General features: G+C 30.5%; 1 protein-coding gene across 3 annotated transcripts in view; it reads left to right on the top strand.

The window, feature by feature from the left end:
- LOC143252922 (uncharacterized) overlaps positions 1-22,609 on the top strand; it is a 145,791-nt gene that overhangs the window by 102,915 nt on the left and 20,267 nt on the right. The window contains exon 8 of one of the 3 annotated variants that reach the window (XM_076505792.1): positions 5,499-5,567. The exons of the other annotated variants lie outside the window; for them this stretch is intronic. Within the exon in view, the coding sequence (XP_076361907.1) occupies positions 5,499-5,552 (54 nt within the window). The 3' untranslated portion in view covers positions 5,553-5,567. Of the gene's footprint in view, positions 1-5,498; positions 5,568-22,609 lie in introns of those variants that run through there. 3 annotated transcript variants of the gene reach the window in all.

Below are 22,609 nucleotides of genomic sequence, written 5' to 3'. Positions count from 1 at the left end.
GCACTCGACTCGTAATCTGAGGGTAGAGGATGTTGAATCCCTCTCACACCAAACATGCTCGCCCTTTCAGGCGTGGAGGCGTTATAATGTGACGGTCAATCCCATTATTCGTTGGGAAAAGAAATTCTAAACAAATCGAACTAGCTAAAACAATCGCGTGCCGTAATACTTTTTTTTTGGTCAGCACAATGATCCATCATTCAAAAGCCAAGCGTCAACAAACTCAGATTTGTTCATATGAAATAAACAGTAAGTAAAGGAGTTCAATACTTTAGATTATGTTGTTTTTAACTTCTTTACTGTAATTACAGTTCTTAAGACAAAATGAAGGTTGAAGTCTTATATTCATGACTATAAAAAACGGATTATGGGCTTTAGCTCAACTGTTTATTCAACCTACATTTAATTCTTTAAATATAATTGATAAAATGAAGTGTAGTTTAAAACTGCCATTAAAATACTTCGTAATAAATTAGCAACAGATGAATATTTTCTTTTCTATACATGTACCAGAAGTTTTCATGGACATAATATGCTTAATAATAAAGACATAAGAGAATGGTGGATTAATTCAGATAAAGCTTTGGTTTTATTAACTAGATAAATGAATTAATTTTCTCGCAAATTAATTGAAAACAATTTTAATCAAATTTGTTAACATAAGCTCCAGTCTCAACTTTAGCTTCGATATTAAGGTCTAGATATATAGTGGCTTTAATCCTCTCACAGTTATCTGAGTCGATAATTTAAAAACTGGTTGCTGTGTGATGGAATACCAGGATTTCATGCGTGCTTTTGAAGATTACTTTATGTCGACCGTTCTTTTCCCATCTTCATTTAATGCTTGTTTCAAGTGTTCTAATAGCTGAACACATACAACCTCTTTTGCAGTAAGGATATTGACATTTCTATGTGATGTGGGAACGTTTTAGGAGACAGGATAGTATTTTTAATATAAAATTTCTTTTAAACTATTTTTATGACCCAATTATTACCCTAATTTACGGATACATTTTTTGAAAAGTCTTTTAATTTTATTTTTAATCGATTTTGTACAAACTGCTAGATATAGTAATTAAAGGGTTTCATGACACTGTGGAACATTTGACACTAGATAAATGTGAATGTTGACTTCCTTTAACATTTATTGAACACATTATTAACAAAGTAAAGCTGAAAACGTTTTTTTTTTTTTTTTAAGAAAAACATCTTATATTATTACATTCTCTAGTTATATATTTTCAAAATATACAGAATATAATATTGGCTGAACGGTTTTTGAACTATTTTGAAACAAAACTCTTCACATGTGAGTAAAGATCCAAAAGCGTTTCCTTAAAAAAACTTAGGGAACTTCAACGAATCTTCCGCAATCACAGACGACAAATCGAGCTACTTTCTTCGTCAACTGTGCATTAACTACCTTTATACAGCTTATTTCAGTAATCAATAATTTTCTTTTCACTTGGGTTTCTTAATTAAAAATCATAAAGGTACCGTCTACTTATCTTCAAAACAAAATACATTTGAATGTTTCTGAACAATCTTCGAGCCATATCTTTTCATTTGTACATAAAGAGAAAGATTGGCCAAAGAGTTTTCTTTTTCAAATGCAGAAAATTAAAAAAAAAAATCTTTAGATGGGTATTCATTATAATCAAATAATTTCTAAAATGATACTAAACAGACAGATAATTATCATAGGTCGCTTCGGATTGTATACTTTATTCATAAAGACTTTAAGACCAAAGTTTAACTTTAACCAAACTCCAGTATAATTAAAAATGAAAATGTAAGTAAAATTGTATTCCAATGGATTGTGCGAAAATTAGCTGGTTCACCAGGCTGATAAAATCAAAATTTAGTTTGATTTAAAACTATTATTTTGTTGGGAATTATATTAATTTTTAGCGGTTGTCTTATGTTCAACGTTAAAACATCATTTACTCTTCCATTGTATCAGCACGTTACTCACCGTGAATATGAGTAACCAGTTGTGAGCATAATGTTTCATAAATATATCGAACATGTGAGAATATTTATTCTTCATATATTACATGTATATAAATATATATTCCAAATATTAAGTTAAAATGTTAATCGGTTGTCGAAGTAACATCGTGCGAAGATCCTTATACATTAATTTAGTACCGTAATTCGAATGAGTGATTATTCTACCCTAAAATTTGAACTAATCCAACTCATTGTTACTAATATTTATCCAAATACGCGTATCATAACAATGCAACTAGAAAAAAGTAAATGTAATTAGTTTCAATTTTTTGGTGTTTTTCTTATCATAAGATAAAATTAAAATTGTGATGCATATGTCATTCGTGATGTTTGAAGTATTTTAATTATGTTTGAGGAAACTATGATTAAAGCCAGGTTAAGGAAGTTCATGGAAATTTTTGTGATACTCTTTATATTGTTTGTCTTATATTGCTATAACTATTTTTGTATTATTCATTTAATTTTTGAATAACGTTTTAAAGAATTCAGGATTGATGTTTTTGTGTTTACATTTATATACGGAACAAAGAAGGGTAAATATCTAATTATGACAAAGTAATGTCATAGACTATAGTTAATAGTTATAGAGCTGTCACATGTTTTATGAATATAAGGATGTTAAAGAACCTATATTTTAACAGAGATGTATTTCGTGTTAGATATACTAAGACTGGATGTCGAATTTTATCATCAAAATTAATTTTGATATATAACATCATTTTTTCCAGCTTTTCCTCTAAATATTCGCAATTTTATTATCCAGCGCGAATTTACAACTTTACTGACCATTATAGTTGGTATTTTTAACACACTAACACTGCATTTAAATGGAAGCATTCACGGACAAGCTTTCTGAAAGAAGAATTGACACCCTTAAGTAATTTAAAAAACTGAAATTCTTTCTAGAGTTCAGCTTCAAGGATACGACGCTGATGTAAAATGGCGGGATCTTAGTGTACATTTTATAAATGAATGTTATATTATAAATGCTCAGTATTTGGCATTTTTACAATAAGACCTACACACAAAAAACAATGTTATTGAGGAATAATATGTCGAACTTACTAATCAAACTCGTTTTCATGTTAGTAAGCTCTCCATTACGATGAGATATTAAAAAATTACTCCTGAAAGTATAGTTTTCAAACAATGTTTTTATCGCAAATTTTTTGACGGTTTTCATAAAAATAGTCAGTACATATATTTTTAACGATAAAAGATGAAAATAGTTTTTTTTTTACTTTACAATTATTGGCATTTAGTCGGCAAATTAAAAAGATCGACACTATGAAAAACAAAATAAATATTATTTTGACGTCAAAATTACTAAATATTTCACCAGAGTTTGTAACATATGACGGAACTGGTACACTTTTGTTTATATATTATGTTCATTTTAAGTGTTTATTGAATATTTTTAAGGTCATACTAAAATGAATAACGAATAAAAGGGTTGAACACTGCTAAGAGTTTCTTACGTTCGTTAAAGCATTATTCGAAAGTATCGGTTTAAACTATTTGTTCTGGCATCCAATGCCATTAAAATTTCAATGTGACTCTTCAAGGAGATATGTACTTTGAACAAAATACAGAACTTCCACAGAGTATAATGAAGTCATCAAGCTAATTTACTTTCGAACAATTTTTCGAAAAAAAAAGTATTACCATTGGTAATATTTACAACAAGATGTGTTGGAAACGCTAAAAAAGATAAGACATATATGTCGATTCCTTGAGAAATTAATTATTTTAGGTTGGAGAGTGTGGAGAATTATTTTACATATCTAATCATGGACAGAAACTTTTGTCTGTTGAAATTGTTAAAAAGAACAAAGAGTTTTTTGAGACAATGGTTTTCTTTTAGTACAACCTTTTTCAGAAAGAGATTTTTCATGTAGTAACTTAAATACTTTGTTTGAGCATTGAAAACAATGTGTTTTAGTCTTTGTTCTTCATATGCTATTCTTCCACAAAATACCAGGTAATCAGGAAATACAAATAATAAATGCAACACAGAGTGATAAACTCTAAAAATACCGTGAAAGAAAAATAGTTAAGTGGTAAATGTTTAGCTAAACGACCTTGAATACGGTCACTTCGGTGAAAAGTTAAACATATAATTAATTATTTTAATCTTACAGATTATGTAAGAAATTATTCGAATTTCCAGAAGATTAAATATAAACTAACGTATTTATCTTAACAGCGAGAGCAGTTGAAAACACAGCATTTGTTCTGTTTTTTGTTAATAGTAAATTCCTTTGGCGGAATAAAATTTTATATTTTCTGCTGAAGTTCAAAACTTTATTTTAATTTTCATATATTCCGATAACAATAATACACTTATAGTCATTGAGTTAATATGTTTCCAAATACTTTTGGTATTACAAAAATTCTTTAGTTTGTATTTAATTACAAGTCCCTAATTAAAATTCATGGCTTTAGACAAGTGTGCTAAACTGTCAAGTGGCACTACTGACATTATAAGAAAGGCTTAAAACCGTAAAATTAGTAAGCAAGCATTTCTCAAATACATCTATCGACCTGTTGACCAAAGTTAAGTAACAGCAAAAATTCAAGAAGCTTCAAGCAAAGAATAGGCGATATATTACGTCGTGAAATATTTCACCCTGTGTTCTAGTTTCGATCGGTTCATTAAACTTCGGAATAAAAAAATTAAAAAAGCTTTATATATTTCTGATGGTAGATTTATTTGTGTTTGACACAAATAGTTAATCAAATTACTCACCATGGGTGATGTAACTTTGTTTTCTAGCATTACAAACCTTCAGATGTCTACTTTGTTGCCAGAGGCCTAATAGTAGGATAATAATATATTTTTCGAAACATAGGTTTTAACAGTTTGTGTTTTTCCCACTTCTTAGGATTATGTCCCTTAATAGCTCGGCAGCAATTCTGAAGACTTGTAACACTAGAATACTCGTGGTGGACATAGAACAGATAGTTCTTTGTGCAGATTTGCGCTTAACGACAAACAAACGAACAAATAAATCTTCGAGTTAATTGTTTAATTTTGATTTTAGAACTACCGTACGTTATTTAGTGAATAATATATATACACTACATCTTTACCTATTTATCAAAATTCTGTAAAATCAAAATAATTCAAGATTTGAATTCTTTATAAAATTTGAAAAACTGGTTCAGGGCACCTTCAATACTCAAAGCAAGCTTGCCTTTTCATAAGAACTCTTGCTTCATTAATATGAGGTATGATATAAAGTAGCCCAGAAATATAACGACTGTGAAAGATACATTAACATCAAGTATATTTTTGTATGTGTAGAATTTGAAATGTGGAAATTTCCTTTAAAATGAATTTCGTTTGTTTTTATTTTCAATAGATAAAGTTACAGAGTTCATTGAAAATGTTTCCTAACTTCTCAGGCAGAATAAAAACTGATGACAACTAAGAGTTAGGAAACGTAACAATTATTCTCTTTCTTTTGTTTTTTCCTCTTTAGTTGGAAACCATGACATTTTCATCGCTGTTGTATTTGGATAGAGGTATATTATAGATTTTTAGAACGAATTCGGTTGAATTTGATTTTTTCTCTGTAATGTAACTATGTTCTGTATAAAAATATTGAGTCATACAGAACAACATATTTCTGTGTATTCCTCTTACAATATTTATCTTTACTTTTTATTCTTAGTTGACAAGTGATATCTGTATACTGCACTGCATGTTGAGTGTTTGTTACACTGTGACTTTGAACAGCATTTTGTCAGGCGTCAAAGTATGTATTACTCAACTATTAGATTTTTAGTTACAAGCATAGGGCAAGAAACGGCTTTGTAAACAAATTATTAAAGTATTTATTTCAATAGTAATTGTTTTGTCATAAGTAAATTAATTTAAGATTCGAGACGTTTTTTTTATTTATTTAATTACTTGCTTAGCCTAACCCAGTACATTTCAGTCACTATTTGTAGGGATTTCTTAAGATGCTTGAATTTGATCTTCGAGCATTACTCCGTTTCAAAATTCCTTTGAGTTACTCTCACGTTGGAAAAGTTTCTTGCATCATATTCTAATGAAAAGTTTTGTGTGCTTGCATTACAGAATAGCATCACTTAAAGTAGTTTGTAAAAAAATAACACAATAAGGTTCACGAAATTTACTTTGAACTTCGTCATATAGATTTATCCAAGTGAGCTGCACACGAATGTTAGCAATTTCAATTTGATAGCGTAAGAGTAAACAAACATCACTGCGATTTAACAAATCTCGTTCGTAAAACAAGTGACACGATAACTCTGTACTATTCTCAGCTGTTTATTACAAAAGTTGCTCGTTATAAAAAAGTAGCGTATGCGACAAGTATTAAATAGTGTACTTTTTATACTACTACACATCGTATATCATTTATATTTCCTAAAAGTGAAACGTGAATTTTGAAAATTAATTTTACAGTAATGAAATCGATATACCTTATTGCCAACATTTACTATTTTGCTTTTTAAAAATTGCTTTAAGTTTAACTACAAGATGTAATAACGTCACGCGTATGAAACATAATTGTTTTAATGCGTAAACAGAACGAAATGAATTATATGTTTTAATATTGTTATGAGGTTACAAAAATGACTAAGTGGAACACATATACAAATCTGTAACAATAGATGTAATTCATAATAATTTATCTTGATGTACAAGAAGACGAACATGTTATAATAGTATTTAGTATTTATCCGTCCTGAAAATTCGCTAGCACTTTGTTTCAACTGGTATAAATAAAAGGCAAAGGTAAATAAACTTCAGCAGCCATTTTGTACAACATATTAAAAGCTCACCAAAGTTTTTAAAAGCGTTATGTCTTAGAATAACATTATAAGTTTATTTATTAATAGTAGTAGGTACGGTAAAGTTTAACAAACAATAATAACTTAATGACTCAACGCTAAGTCTTCGTTAGAAATGTTTGGTGCAGATATCCCACTGTGTAGTTTTATGGTTAATAACAAATAAAGATAATGATTGCTGGTTTATTCCAACCACACTTATAAAACTGAGAACTTTCGTTTAAGATAACTCATACATTATTAAGCATCATTTTCTCTTTATATCAAATTTTATTAATGCGAAAAGTGTTCTAATAACTGTTCCCTTCAGTTGTTTGTTTATGCTATTATGGTGGGGTGAATTGCTTTTCAATTGTTTGTTTATGCTGTTGAGGCAGAAAGTATTTCTCTGAACAAAATTAAATTGTCTACTCTACGGAAAAACATTAACACACTTTTGTTCTTACAACTTTGGGAAAATTGGTGCACAATATCCACGCCTTATTATTTCGTTAATTATAATACCGCTTTTAGATACAAGACTCGTAAAACGTATAAAGGATGTTAAAGTGCATTGATAAATGCAGAATGTACAAACTGATTTTTATCACGTCAGTGAATGTACGGAATACAGTGAACATATGTATATATGTACTCAGAGATATATTCACATGTAAATATCTGAACCAGCATACTCGTAAAAATACTTAGAAGCAGTAGCGCAGTTAATAAAAACAGAGGTAAACCAAGCACCTGGATACGTACGTCAGATTCCTAAGTTAAACATTTTCATGCGGTACATTGACTATTTTGTTTTTCAAATAACAAGAACATCATTAAAGAATGGACGTAGAGAAATCGCAGATCATTGAAGAAGGATGTGAATTAGTTAATATTTATGCAAACGAATTACTCGCCTCAAGATTCAGTTTCGACGAAGTTATTTGAATACATGGAAGGTAAATTTAGGTTCTGAGCAAAAAATAAATAAATTGCTCAGCTTTGGTCACTCTTCTTTATTCCATTTAGTTTGAACATTTTCTAGTTATCCTTCAGATTTGTTTCATTAGTTTGGCAAAAATAGTATATTTGGGATAATATAGGAATAAATAAGTAACTCAGTAATTATCTGTTATTATTATTGCTAATAAGCGATTTAAATCAGCACTATTAAAAATAAAGAATTTTTAATTATTTAATATATTTTCCTCCCTGGTTAATTGTTTATAGTCATAACGGATGAAAGCTTGTGGTAATAGCACCCAAAACACGTTGGGAATATCCCAACAGCTTTTACCATAGGTAATTTATAAAGTTTCATAACGAGCATAATTAAACTTTTACATTAGTCAATATTAATTATATGGAAGTAACGAAGTCATAAGTGTTCCGGGATAGACGTGATTTATAGGGCATATCTGGACTGTGAATCTAAAGATTCATGGTTTTTTGCTGCTCTGCACATCGGTATAAAATAATAATGACGGTTAAATCCCACTATTCGATCGGATCAAATTGACTCAAGAGTTTGTAGTGGTTGTTCCCCCTCTCTTCCCCTTCTTGTGTATCGGATCAAGATTAGGACTGCTATGGGCAAGAACCCTTGTGTTGGTTTGCAAGAAAATTTTGAAACAAACAAACACAAATATTTCGTCACTTTTTTTATAAATACACATCACTCGAATATTACAAATAAAACACACAAAAAACAACAATTAAACAAAGAGGACATTATTTGTACTATTGTTTATTTTATTGAGCTTTCAAAATTTCATATCTACAGAGACAGTATATATAATATACACACATTAACACCTCATCAAAATTAGATATACATAAATTTTCGCTAAACAAACACTTTAATGTTAGCACTATTAATGATGGACAATCCACAATAATTATTCAAGATTTTGAAAATTAAGTTATGATAATATACCGAAACTTCTTATTTTTAAACAAGTGTATATTTCAATACAACGAGCAGTGTGTATATGTATGGTTGTTCCCTGCCAAGTCTGCGTAAAATTTTATTTTGGTGAAGAGGGAAAAACAAAATTTAGATACAAGACTTGCAGAACATAAAAAGGGATCTAAAATTAAAAAACTGTTAAACAAATAATACTATATATAAGGAATCTTCATCATAAAATCAACTGGAAATCAATCAAAATAATACATAAAATCAGAGATTATGTATAAAGAATAATTGTGAAAAGTTCATAGGCCATAGTTTGTCGAGCTTTAATGTATTCAAAGGTCAGTTTAAGCTGACTTGAAACATCCGGACTATTGCTAAAATCTAGAGTTCGATTCCAGGTAGAGGACAGAACACAGATGGCTCATTAGGAAGATATGAGGTAAAACAAACAAACAATAATTAGTCTAAAAACGAAGTAATTAACTCACATTAATAAAAATATGTATTTATTTAGTATTGCATGCTTGTATTAACATATATTTTTGTTGAAAGAGTTTGTTTGTTTTGGAATTTCGCACAAAGCAACTCGAGGGCTATCTGTGCTAGCCGTCCATAATTTAGCAGTGTAAGACTAGAGGGAAGGCAGCTAGTCATCACCACCCACCGCCAACTCTTGGGCTACTCTGTTACCAACGAATAGTGGGATTGACCGTAACATTATAACGCCCCCACGGCTGGGAGGGCGAGCATGTTTTGGCGCGACGCATGCGCGAACCCGCGACCCTCGGATTACGAGTCGCACGCCTTACGCGCTAAACTAAACTAAAACTAAACTAACGTGGCAGGGGTTCAGTTTAGAGAGAGAGAAATCAGAAGAGTTTTCTCTCCAACTGGGGTGTTCAGGAACTTTGTAGTTCCTCTTCGTCCCCTTTTGTGGATTGTTATTAAGATTAAGTGGTGTTTTTTTTTTTGGTTTTTTTTATTATTATTTTAATAAATTAATTATCGTTATTATTCTTGACTTTTTGGGTGGAGAATGTCTCACTAAATGTTCTTTTGGGTGGAGGCAAAGGCAGCAGTGGAAAGAAAGGCCGGGACCTGTCCCGAAATGAAAAAGTTGGGCAGATGTGAACATGAATGTAATTCATTCAAATTCAGATCAAATCAAACGGCCCGATTCTGGGTCTGGCAAAAAGTTGCCTAGGCTGGGATCTAGAAATCCAATGCCTGAAGAATTTGATGTGGGGGGAAACGGGAGTGCCCCGAGAAAACCCACTTTCACACGATACGCGCTTGGCCATGCCAGGCCTATTTATGTTGAATAATAAAATGTATATACCTAATGGAGACGCATCTTTGTGGGTGTTTTATATCAAAGCAGCTTTATATAAACAAATAACATAGAGATTCTGAGTTTTCCATGTCTATAGTCTTTATGTGTTTGTAATATACTCTACGTAAATTCTTGCAATTTTGTTTTCAAGTACAAACTGTGCCAGAAACAATTTCACTACTTTAGTGTTTGGAACGGTAAAATAGGAATTGTCCAATAAAAAAAAAGACAGAAATGTTACCTATCTCCTTATTGGTTTCTTGTATTTACATATATTAGTTTCTTTGTTAACTAGAATAATTATTTTAAAATAGGCTATGAAACAACTAAACTGAATTTTTTATACGAAATGAAAACGGTATTAGATCACAATGCCAGAAACACTCCTCATTTCTCACAAGAAAATTAAATAATTGGATATGTACCATATTGTTACAGGTTAAGTCACCACAGCCGGAAGGCTATATCTGATAACCGTGCATTTTGACAATAGCATTGCAACTTAGTTTTCATTGAAAAGGCTCCGTTATAAGACTTTCATGTCCAAGGTATGTCCCTCTTCGTTGCAGGCTTCCATAATCCATCTACTTGAGAAGGCCAATGGTTTCTCAATACCCGTTTCAACAGCCAAACCACTCTAAAATATATAGTCACTGTGTTCAGTAACTTAATAGAGAAGCATGAGTATCTGTTTCTTTCTCCAGCTACTTGAGGTGTGTGAACATGAAGTATGACTACAGTTCTTATCTTGGTGAATCCATACCCTATTGGCCACGTTACCATACGAATAACTTCCTAGTTTATGTCGGGTAGAATTGCTTATCGCATGTGGGGAGATTTATATACTGATTATTGTGTTTGTAGATTCTCACCTGTCGGTGTATGAATTATTGCATGTCTCTTGCTGAAGGGTCCTGGGCCTCAAAGTAATCACATTTTTTATTTCATTGAATAACCTACAGAAGATATTATATCGTGAACATTTTAATTCCCCAACCAATTACATATTTATGATTTTAGTACAGTACTGTTTGCATGTATTTAGCACCAGAGGATTTTTTTTTCATTTTATGGGACTACTTTTCTCATGCCTTTACATCATATAACTTTCAATACTATGGAAATGTTTCACTGATTTTTGTTCACTACCGAAATAGTTAAGGTGAGAATTCATTCACCACTAGATTCCATCAAGGAACATAGGGCCGCAATCGCTTGCGGATTCTTCAACAGTTATTTAAGTGAGTAAGTTGTTAGCCCACTGCACCGAGGCGTCCCTAATTTAGCAGTATTAAACTAGAGGGAAGGCAGCTAGTCATCACCCCCCACCGCCAACTCTTGGGCTACTCTTTTACCAACGAATAATGGGATTGACTGTAACATTATAACGCCCCCACGGCTGGGAGGGCGAGCATGTTTGGCGCGACGCGGGCCCGAACCCGCGACCCTCGGATTACGAGTCGCACCCCTTACGCGCTTGGCCATGCCGGGCCTCAAGGTGAAAATACTTATCATTATTTAAAATTTCCGTATACTAGTTTTAAAGGCATGTCATAAGGGTCTTTCTTGAATGAGCATACTGATCAAACTTAGGGTCTGAAATAACTGAAATTGCACAAACTAAACATAGTAATCTAAGTTAACCATTTTATTCTCAAAACAACTCAAATGTTCGAATAACAAACTGTGAGGCTATTTGAAGCTAGTCTAACTAGCCTTACATCTTTGTCTCAGGATGATGCTAATTCCCAATAGTTACTTCTCCTTGATGTCAGTTACTCATACATTATGAGGTTTATAGTAGCTTTGTAGAGTAAGAATAACTATCAACATTACTTTGTTGACATTTTATAACCATTTGCTGTTCAACTCTGTCTATATTCTATTTTCAGTTGTGAAGGAAATTTCCCACCCTTCTCACTGTTTCCTTTATTTAAAACTATTTTTTATATAACATTATTAGGAGAAGATTTTATTCTCTACTATCTTTTTTTTTTCTGCAATTTCTGGCAACATATTCTTTCAAAACACCTATTATATTTTGATTTATTTCTTCCATTTTGTGTAACTAATTATTGAACTCATTATTTTATTTCTTTTAGAATATCATTAGGAGGTGTTGATATTGCATAATTTTTTTAGTTGGTGATACTATAGTCTATAGAAAGTATCTTAAATTGTTTAAACGACCTTAATATACTTAAATTCTGCAGAGATTTTTCTAAAGATGTTCACCTACTTTACTTCGGCCTAACGTACACATTCCAGTTTCTAATGACATTATAAAATGAATGTATATATGTGGGTAAGATAATTGGGAAAGCCTTTTCAGCTTTTCCATATATTTGACTTAAATATATGGAAAAGAAAAAGGAATAAAAATGGAAAGAAAATCTAACATCTTTATTTCCTTTCCTTTCTACTCTGTTCTTGAGCTTTGGTTGGATACTTCCTTCTCGTCTGTCTATCTGGACCTATTAGATAAAAAGTTACATATGCTTAACACTTCTTATAGTTTAAAACTGGAAGTTTGCTTAATATCCTTGATATGGTCCTTCTAAATGGGCAGCATGATGAATGACATGTTCTTTACTATTTAATTTATTTTGAACTGATCTTAATATATTTGCAAAGCACGTATTCATAACATTCTGTTGGTTTATTTTCTTGATTGAATGATGTTGTTGAATTGTCCAATGAAATTCTAGGACTGGATTTGATATTGAAATGGCTAGAGCAGTATAGGAAAATCTAGTAGTTACAAATAAAACAATATTAGTGGTAATAGGTATAGCCAAAATAGCGTCTCCTATTCCATATTTTTTATTAAATGATTATTTAGGTTCTTGGGTAGCTACAGAAAGAGATATACTTGCTTGATCTTCAAAGCTAATAATTTATTTTCTAGATGGTTTATTATACTACTGACTGACGCCTTTTTTCTATTTCATTGATCTGGTTGTTATAATTTTTTTTCACCATGAAGATATATTTTCGTACTTTTAAAAATTGCCATTACAGTCTTTTTGTAATTTTTCAGTCATGTTACTATAATTTACTTCGTACAACATAAATACTTTATTCAATCATTTTTTCTTAATTAATCTTTGAATAAGGTATCCCTTTCTTTCAGTTTCTCTCTTGAATTATTCCTTCTTTTTCTTTATCGTTTTATTTTATGTCTCATTCTTAGAATATTCTGTCTTTTTCTTAAAGTAATTCTTTCAAGTATCTATAAATTTTTATTCGCCTTTTAAAAATTTACTAACCATCTCTTAATGTTTTCTGTTTCTTTCTTTTTTATCATATTTTAATTATTGGCATCATTCTTATACTTTTACCTTCTTTCTTTTTTGTTTATTTTGTTATTCTTTTACCTTTTTTAATTTTTAATGCTTAACTTTTTTCCACTTGATTTACTTTCCACAGTTTCATCATCTCCATAGAATATTTGATCTTGCTTGGTGACTGTGTTGTTGAGACATTGAATTTAGATGAAAATTCTATTTTATTTTCAACAAAATAATCCCACTCTCGACACCACTGTTCTATTGTTGATCCAGTCTTTAGGATTATTTGTTTAAAATAATGCTAAGTTAAGCTTGTATAATGATAACAAATTAATGTATTTCTTTGATAACCTTTGCTACAGGCTACGCTAACTGGCACACCCAGTTTGTCAAACCACGCTTGAATCAAAATTCTAAAACTAATATACACATAACTCACAAATACACTTACTAGCAAAATTATCTCTGTAGTCGATCGATAACAAATAGACTGACTAACTAATTCAATGACAAACAAATAGACACAATAACTCTCTCTGTTTAAACCAATAATTGATAATGAACTGACTATCTCATCAAGTGAAATGAATAATTCATTGAATCTGGCGTTTATACATAAAGCTGTTTTGTAACTAATACAAAAAGCTTCTATATTCTAAAGAGGTCTTAACTTTTAAAACATTTTTAGACCTTAAGTCATTTTTACGTCATGAAAAGTTCCCTCAGGCAAACAGGCATTTAAATTATAACATTAGAAATGTATCTTACAACAATGGGGTATTTAGGAATTATGATTTGATTTGTAAATAGTTTACAATTTAACTATTCAATATTAAATTATGCTTTATAAATAATAATTGCAGAAAAACATACATACATTTGCTATTTTAAAATAGCAAATAATCAGCTCAAATAATAAATTGTACAAATTTACTTCTTGAACAGAAATCAGGTGGACATAAGGTTGGTTTTCGATTGCTTTTTTGCACAGCCAGTATTGAAATTCAGTTACCGACTCATTCGTAATAATCTTGTTGTTTGACCGGATGTATTGTATTTCTAGATGATAACCAATTATTATCTATTTAAACTCTCTATTATAAGCATTGCCTTCTATTCTAATCACAATAAAGAATGTGACGTTATTGCAATGTATTGAGCTTCATGTATGCACTGTAAAATTTTGTATTCCTATCTGAATATATATTGTAATTTTATTATGCTTAATGTATATCTGAACCAAAAATTAATTTTAACAACTTATTCTTTATATTTTAGGTTAAGTTCCATTTAGTTGGTAGATCAAAATCTAAAGAGTCTTTATGATTTATGTAATACAAATGAAATGACTGGGTACTGCTGTTAAGTTTATTCAGTTGGAGGCTCATAATATTTAATTAATTTTTCTTTAATCTTATCCTTGGGCCGGAAAATTAAAACATCAATGACAGTTTTTTAAAATAAGTTCATGCATAAAACCTTTTTCTAGGATTTTTCTTCTTTAGATTGTAGTACGGAATCGAGTTATTCACTTCATTGTACAATTTTTTATGCTAGTTATTTGTTTTGCCCCCAGTGGCTCAGCGGTATGTCTGCGGACTTAAAACGCTAAAAATAGGATTTCGATATCCGTGGTGGGCAGAGCACACATAGCCCAATGTGTAGCTTTGTGCTTAATTCAAAACAACATATCATTTGTTTTGGGTTTATGAATATATGTTTCGGCAATATGCTTGCAATATTTAGACGATCAATTTTATTGTTGAAATTCCAGTTGATCGGCTGTTTGTGGTTAATAAATAACTGTAAATAGAATTTCAGAATCATCACAGTCATATCTCTTTGTTGTCGTACAGAACCACAAGCACTCACAATATTCCAAAGATATATATATATATGTTTTCCCCGGAAACTACAATAATAATGTTAATAAGTATTTTCAGGTTGACCACAACATCTGAAATAAAATTTAATTAATTCAGGACTATGATTTATTACTGCATCGGATTAAAAACAGTTAAATAACGTGACAGGAAGTTCAGGTAATTGTCCGGCAACTCTGAAAGTGTATTAGAAGTTAGGATTGTTGTATTCTTTAATGAAAAATATAATTTGGTGTTTTATTGAATATCTCGCATTTCACCCACATTTCTTATAAAAATACGATTTGTTTCTTGACATTTATTTTATAATCAGAAGTAAAATGTATTCCTTCATCAGAGCTTTCAAAAGTTTTCTTCACTTTTTGGCCGCCACTATTACAGATGAAATCTTTAATATACTATCAAAATGATCTTGCTTTTGATGTTTTGCTTTCCAATATACATTTAAATTTGTATTTTGTTTTCAGAAGTTTGTTTGTTTTTAATTTTGCCCAAATTTACACGAGGACTATTAGCGCTAACCGTCCATAATTTAGCAGTGTAAGACTAGAGTAGGCAGTTAGTTATCATCATCCACCGTTACCTCTTGGACTGTTCTTTTACCAACGAATAGTGGGATTGAGCGTGATATTATAACGCTTTTAGGGCTAAAAGGTCGAGTAAGTTTGGGATGATCCTCAGATTACGAGTCAAGTGCTTAAATCACCTAACCATGCCAGATCATTTTGAAAATTACCTTGAGTTTTTGTTTTCCTTATGACAACTTTTATTATTGTGATGATTACTCAATCTCTACTTCAATGAGATGTGTTGTTTTTCATATCTTGAGTCAGGTCAATATTCTTACTCATTTAACTTACCACAAAAAATCTTTATCAGCCATTTGTTTTTCTTTGTATTGGGTGTTAAATTCTTCTTTCTTTAATATATTTCTTTAGCTGAACCAGGAAAAATGGAATTAAATAGATCGTAATTTCTCTATCCCTCGCAGAATATCGACAACATATCGTTTCTTATTAATATTGGTGCAAGCGATAAAACTGTACAGATGCTCTAAATTGACTTTGTTTTTACCTTTGTTACGTATTGTTATTTTATTTCAGACGGATCTACGATTCATTATATTGCTTTTGTTAACATGTTAGTATTTCAGTTAACCGGAATTTTGAATTTGAGCTTAGTAGTTAATTAAATATTAATAACTAATGAATTAAAGTTATTTGCCAACAAGGTTAATACAAACAATTTTCTTTTTTTAGCACAAATACCTTTTAATATGCAAACATAAAATACAATACAATTTATAATAACAGTTATTACTGATAGTTATTACAAATGATGGTTTATGTACAACAGCTTACAAATTTACAGACAGCACAGAGTCTTATACCCGATAAATATTTTATCGACGATCTCGCTCAATGCCAAGCAAATTAATTCAGAGTTGATATTGTTGCACCTTGCTCGAGCTAACGACGTTTTTCTTGACCAGCCCTACACCAGTTAGAAGTCCATGTCTTACTAAATAAAATATTTAATATATTGGTAGAAATCACAACATCCAAAGTAATTATCTGATGTTGAACAATTTGAAATGTTCGAAATCTATAACGTTCCTGTCAAATTGTACAGTTTTTCGATTAATAGACGTTAATCATAGGCATAGCTTCCTAGACCCATAACATACTTGTTTTAGCTGTCCAATAATATTCTCCCTGTCTCTCGGCGTGTCGGTTTTTATATATGCCAATCACGCAATACCCTAGAAAAAATATTAAAAGTTATTTTCAGTTTTTGGCTGGAATGGGATGATTCGGTAGTTTAAATGAGCTGCACCCTTCTTCCCTTCACAATACGATGTATATCAACGAAGTTAATGTTTCATTAAATTAAACCTGTGGAAACATGTGAAATGAAAATGAACACTGATGAGTGGAACAGTAAAAAGTTTTGTGTCCATGCTAATGTAAATACATGTAATTTATTCTTTTTTACTAAAAACATCTAAGTATATAACGTAGAAGATTTTTTTTCTGCTTATTGGATATTTGTTGTATTAATTGGCCAATAGACTGTTGTAAATAAGCGTTTACTATGGTTCAGTCGAGTTTTATCACCGCGCTTTGTACTATCCGTTCACTTAAAGTGTTTTGCCTTTTGTTTATCTTTTTCATCTCATATTTTTGCAGTTCGACTGAAATGTCTGCTAACAATAAATCATTTTTAGAACGAATATATTTAGACCTAATTCATACTCCTTTTACTATCTTGATCTCTGCCTGAAGTATTTTGACTGCTATAGTTAGTTATCTGTCAAGCTTAGATATGTTCATGGTTGCTAAAGGGTGGGTATATGCAAACAAAGGATAGAAAATATTTGTGATAAAAGCGCAAGCTATGTAGCTAAGGGTTTCTATCTGGTTAGCATCTTCCTTGAGTGCAAATATTCAGTGTTTTCATATAATAAACTTATCCTAAATAATTACGTCCAAATTAGGTAAATTACACGTACTGCTTGAAAGTGACATAAAATGCCTAACACAAATGCTATTTTATAATTTTTAGTTAAGTAACAATTTTGAAACCATTATATTTGTGTTATTTAAATTGAGATCTGCAAATTTTTATTGTCAAGTGAAGATGATTGAAATATGCCCTATGCAAATTAGTTTAATCGCCCCAGATTATTGCATTGCTATCTGAAATATTTAAACATTGATAAAAGGCACTTGATACAGAGTCCTATTTAGCAAAATATGAATTATAAGTTATTTAATTTGATGGAGTATATAACACTGTTCATACGTTACATCCTTGTAATAATATTGTAATTATCAAACTTTAATATTCAATTCATCAAAAGATAACGTAATAAAACATTATTTAAATATTTTATGAGCTGAAAATCCGTGAATGAGCCTTATATAATTCATCCTTCCAGAATTATTTAAACATCTCAAGTAAAATTATTTATTCACCTTTTCTTGACATTGAATTTTCAATGGGTGATATTTAGTGATCCGGCTTCCCCCTTCCTGTATGTATATATACATTATGTGGAACGATTTTAAAGGAATAATCAACAACTTGTGTCAGTTAATCAAAATAAATTTAAGACCCTTGAATATGTCGCTTTTCTTGAAATGTTTTATACTGAGTTTTGTGTAGTATATTTGAATACTTATTATCTTCATAGCTTTTATCTAGAGTGTCGTGTATAAAACCACAAACAATAAATAAATAGCAATTTATATCAACATAGCCAGAGATAGTTAAACATTTTACAAATGAAATTTATAATGCATTACAGGCATTCTTATAGTTGCAGGTTTAAATATTACCGTCATAAACACCGTCCGATAACTCATCAGAATGCTCATTTCTTTACAATGAATTCTCTGGACTCTATTTTTAAGATATTGTAAGATAAAGATAATCAGATCTTCTTACTTTGTTTTCAAGTTTAATGACGTAGAATGTCAAAGCTAACGAAGAATGATATCTTCAATGGATAATAAAAAAAAATTATAATAAAAGTAATGTGACATCACTATATAATATACTGCAATTATATAATTAGTCACTGTGTGACGCGTTATGATGTTTTATTATTAAATTCTATTTGTCCGAAATATCTCACGCATTTAAAACTGGCACAGCATAACTAATATTTTCCTACTGATAAGATACAGTTGTATAAAGGCTTAATGATTCCGAGCTATAAGAATGGTAACATCATTTAATTCGTTTAGTAATTATTATTACGTCAGTAAGTGCAAAACATGTTATGTTTTAAAGATCTGATAGGATACACGAATGTTTTTTGGACTTCTTTAGGTAAATTTATAAGACATTTCATTTAGTTATACGCCCAACACAAGCTGATTGCTATATGTGTTCGTAATTGATTGAAACTTATAAATGTAGGTTTTCACAAAGAGCTGAACCTATATGATTTCAAATTTTTGATGTTCAAATCACAGCTGATATAAAGTCGGGGTGGAACGTCATAAAAAAGAATGACATTTGGATATTGTTTGGCGTTTGACAGGTAGTGTGATTCTACTGAAAATTGATCAAATTTGGAAAGATTAAGTAACAGCCATTTCAAACGAAAAATAACTATACATTAATATCATGAGGGTGTGCCAAAATTAGACATTTCCAAGACAAGGATGTTCCTTGCATTTAATGACATTGGTTTGTTTGAAATTAAGTACAAAGCTACACAAGGGGTTATCTGTGCTGTGCATTCCAAGGGGATCAGAAACCGGTTTCTAGCATTGTAAGTACGTAATCTTACTGATGCGCTTCTGAGGGACTAATGACATTGGCAACTGAATAATAGAATCAAGTTGGTACATTTGTGTGAAGCAAAGTGTAACATAACATGACAATGAGAATTCAGGAACACAAAAGTCGGTGGCAAAAGTCATCTATGTTCCCCAGTCATCAGTACTCAACTTTATCGAAAATTACCTTCTACTAGAAAAAGCTGCACAAATCACAAAAGATGTTTGCATAACACATTTATCCAATCATTGCATTCTTCAGGCATTTATAGAATGAAACGACCATTTATGGTGTTCCATACAAAGTTATAGCGATTAAGCTATCGCAGACAGTATCTGTGATTTTCTGAGTAATTGGACTAATAGAATGATCGCTAAAAACTCGTTGCTCACTTTCTAGATTAGGAAGATTATGGAAAGCAACATGGAGTATGGATCTACTTTGGATATAGGAAAACTTTACAATTGAAACTGTATAGCTGTTGTCATAATGCACAATCGTCAAATGGTGCCTGACCAGACATGGTGACATAGGGATTTAGTGAGTCTTCAAATTCGTTTCTCTCTATAACGTACTTATCCACATTAGTCATATCATGGTTACTTAATACTCAGCAAGAAATATTCGTATATTTTAATCATAAAGTGCAAAATACATAATAAAATCTGTTGTATGACAGCTGCCAATTACTCTATATTATTGTTTTTCACGCGAAAATAAGAAAATGGAGTTTAAAGCGCAAAATGAAAATTACGAGGTATATATTGCAAAAAGAATCCATGTGTTAAGGATGTTTGGCATATATTTGGTAAATAAAATTTAAGTTAAACAAATACTAGGTAATGCATTTACGTTATCATAGCTGGTATCACATGTTTAATTTAAATAGTTACCCACTCAATAACGTTACTAAAGAAAATGATTTAGCAATAGATAAATTACTCACGCTTTCAAAACAGTGATCTGTTGTTAGGAGAAAAATTAATATAACTGGATGGTATACCTTGAGCTGAATTGATAAAAAAGTCGAAAAAGGTAATTATCTCTTTATACGACTCAATAATTAAGTTTAATTTGGAATACTGTGTACACTTTTGGTATCCTTATTGAAAAAAAATGAAAACTGACCTAATGGTAAGAGTTGAAAAGAAGGCTATGAGGATGATTTCAAGCATGGAACAATTGTCTTATGGGAATAGATTAAGAGGTACGAAGGTATTTTTTTGAGAATTGAAACAGTAGAAGTTATTAAAGTTCACAAGATAATGCTGAAGGCTGATTGAATAAATGCCAGTGAGTTCAAGCTTTATCCTAAAACAACAGAATAAGAGGAAATAAATTTAAGATTTGGAAAAGGCAATCTAAGTCCCATTTTAAAAAGTTTCATTTTTATAACAGTTTATGAATAATAGTATTAGTTTCATTCAGTAGTAGTGGATGCCATCTTTTATGAGAGTTTAAGTGGAGAATCGAAGAATTTCTAAAAGATAAAAGCTGGATTTAAAATGTTTATTTTTTACTTCACTTGAAGTTCCTGTTCAAGTAAAGCTTTGAAGGACAAAATAGCCTCATATTATTGATATGGTACATCATGACATTAGAGTACTAATAAATGAGAAACACATGAAGAGTCTGTGGTTATAAAGAGCCTTTCCAACATTCATTGTACAAAATCTTCTAATGAGAAAATATTATCGAGTTTCTAACTTAAGAAAGTTTGCACATAAAACCGGAGGTGTAAGAAAATTTATTCTAATTTTTTTTATATAGCTTCTCTGTTCTGGATTTTCATCAATGTATATGTTTTACGTTAGAGCAAATTCAAATATATATTTCTTCATGTCTTAAAAGTATCCACTACAAGTCACATATCTTAGTTGAGGTCATTCTATACTTTTACACTAATATTTATACCAAATTTTATCTTATACGTTGTGTGTTGTGATCATTTGTTGTAAGACACACACCTAACCGTCAACTTTGTTCATCGTATTCATAATAATTATCTTACTTATATTCACTGATGTATCTTTGTTGTATCTTAATTCTATTACTCTTCTTCGCAATTCTCTTAGAATTGGTGTGGTAGCCTGAAAAAGATCTCTCTTTTTCTAGCTAACTCCAACATAGTATTTAAGATTGAATTCAGGTGGCGTTATTACAACTTTTATCTATTCTGAGTGTTGTATTTACGGAAATATTATTTATTGTGTATTGTGTATTTTTAGGTGGACAAATCTTCCAACCTTTTTTTAAGAGAAAGTTTTCCTTACTTTCATTCTAAATGCTTGAAACTGAACCTTACCATTGAGCCACTGGGTTGCATTTGAATGTAAAAAAATCTACACAAGAGCATAATGTTTTTTATTTGAGTAATTTCTTAACTCTTTCAAATTTATTAGGTAAAATATTTATTATTCAGATGCTAGCAAAAGTACCTGGCTTCACTCGAAATGTTATACCAGTGTATGTATTCAAAGCCTATTTTAGCATGGAAGAAAAGTCAAGAACATTTTAAACATTTTTATTTTCTAGAAAAATAATCTGTAATAAAAGTACATTAAATTAAGTATTATTTATTACAAGATATATTTATTATTGAGTTAAATATTTTGCATTTATATTTGATATCACATTACTAGTTGCTTCTCAAAGAAATCACAGATCGACATACAGACATGCTCTATAATAATACGAACAAAGAAGCCTGAAATTTTGTACCCATACTACGTGGACCCTAAGGGTGCGCATTTGGGTATTATTTTATAATTAATATATATATATGTAAGGTATATAAAAGTAAAATAAACTTTTGTAATCCACAGATACCTGAATTTAATTGCGCAAGGAGTTTAAGAAACCTTATGTAAATAACCAAAGTTGCACTACTTTATATTAAACATATCCCAATGACGAATATTGAGTATTTTAGAATAGCATTAAACATGATGCTTACATGAGCTTCTTACACACAGAAACAAATGGTGAGTACCTATTATATAATAATCAACATGTCCTTGTAAAAGAGGACCTAGAATAAATAGACAACAATGATATTTAAAACATTTGTTAA

Source organism: Tachypleus tridentatus, chromosome 6 (genome assembly GCF_004210375.1).
Source record: "Tachypleus tridentatus isolate NWPU-2018 chromosome 6, ASM421037v1, whole genome shotgun sequence".
NCBI classification, from domain to species: domain Eukaryota; kingdom Metazoa; phylum Arthropoda; class Merostomata; order Xiphosura; family Limulidae; genus Tachypleus; species Tachypleus tridentatus.
The sequence above is the reverse complement of the archived record's forward strand: the minus strand, read 5'-3'. Positions and strand labels throughout refer to the sequence as shown.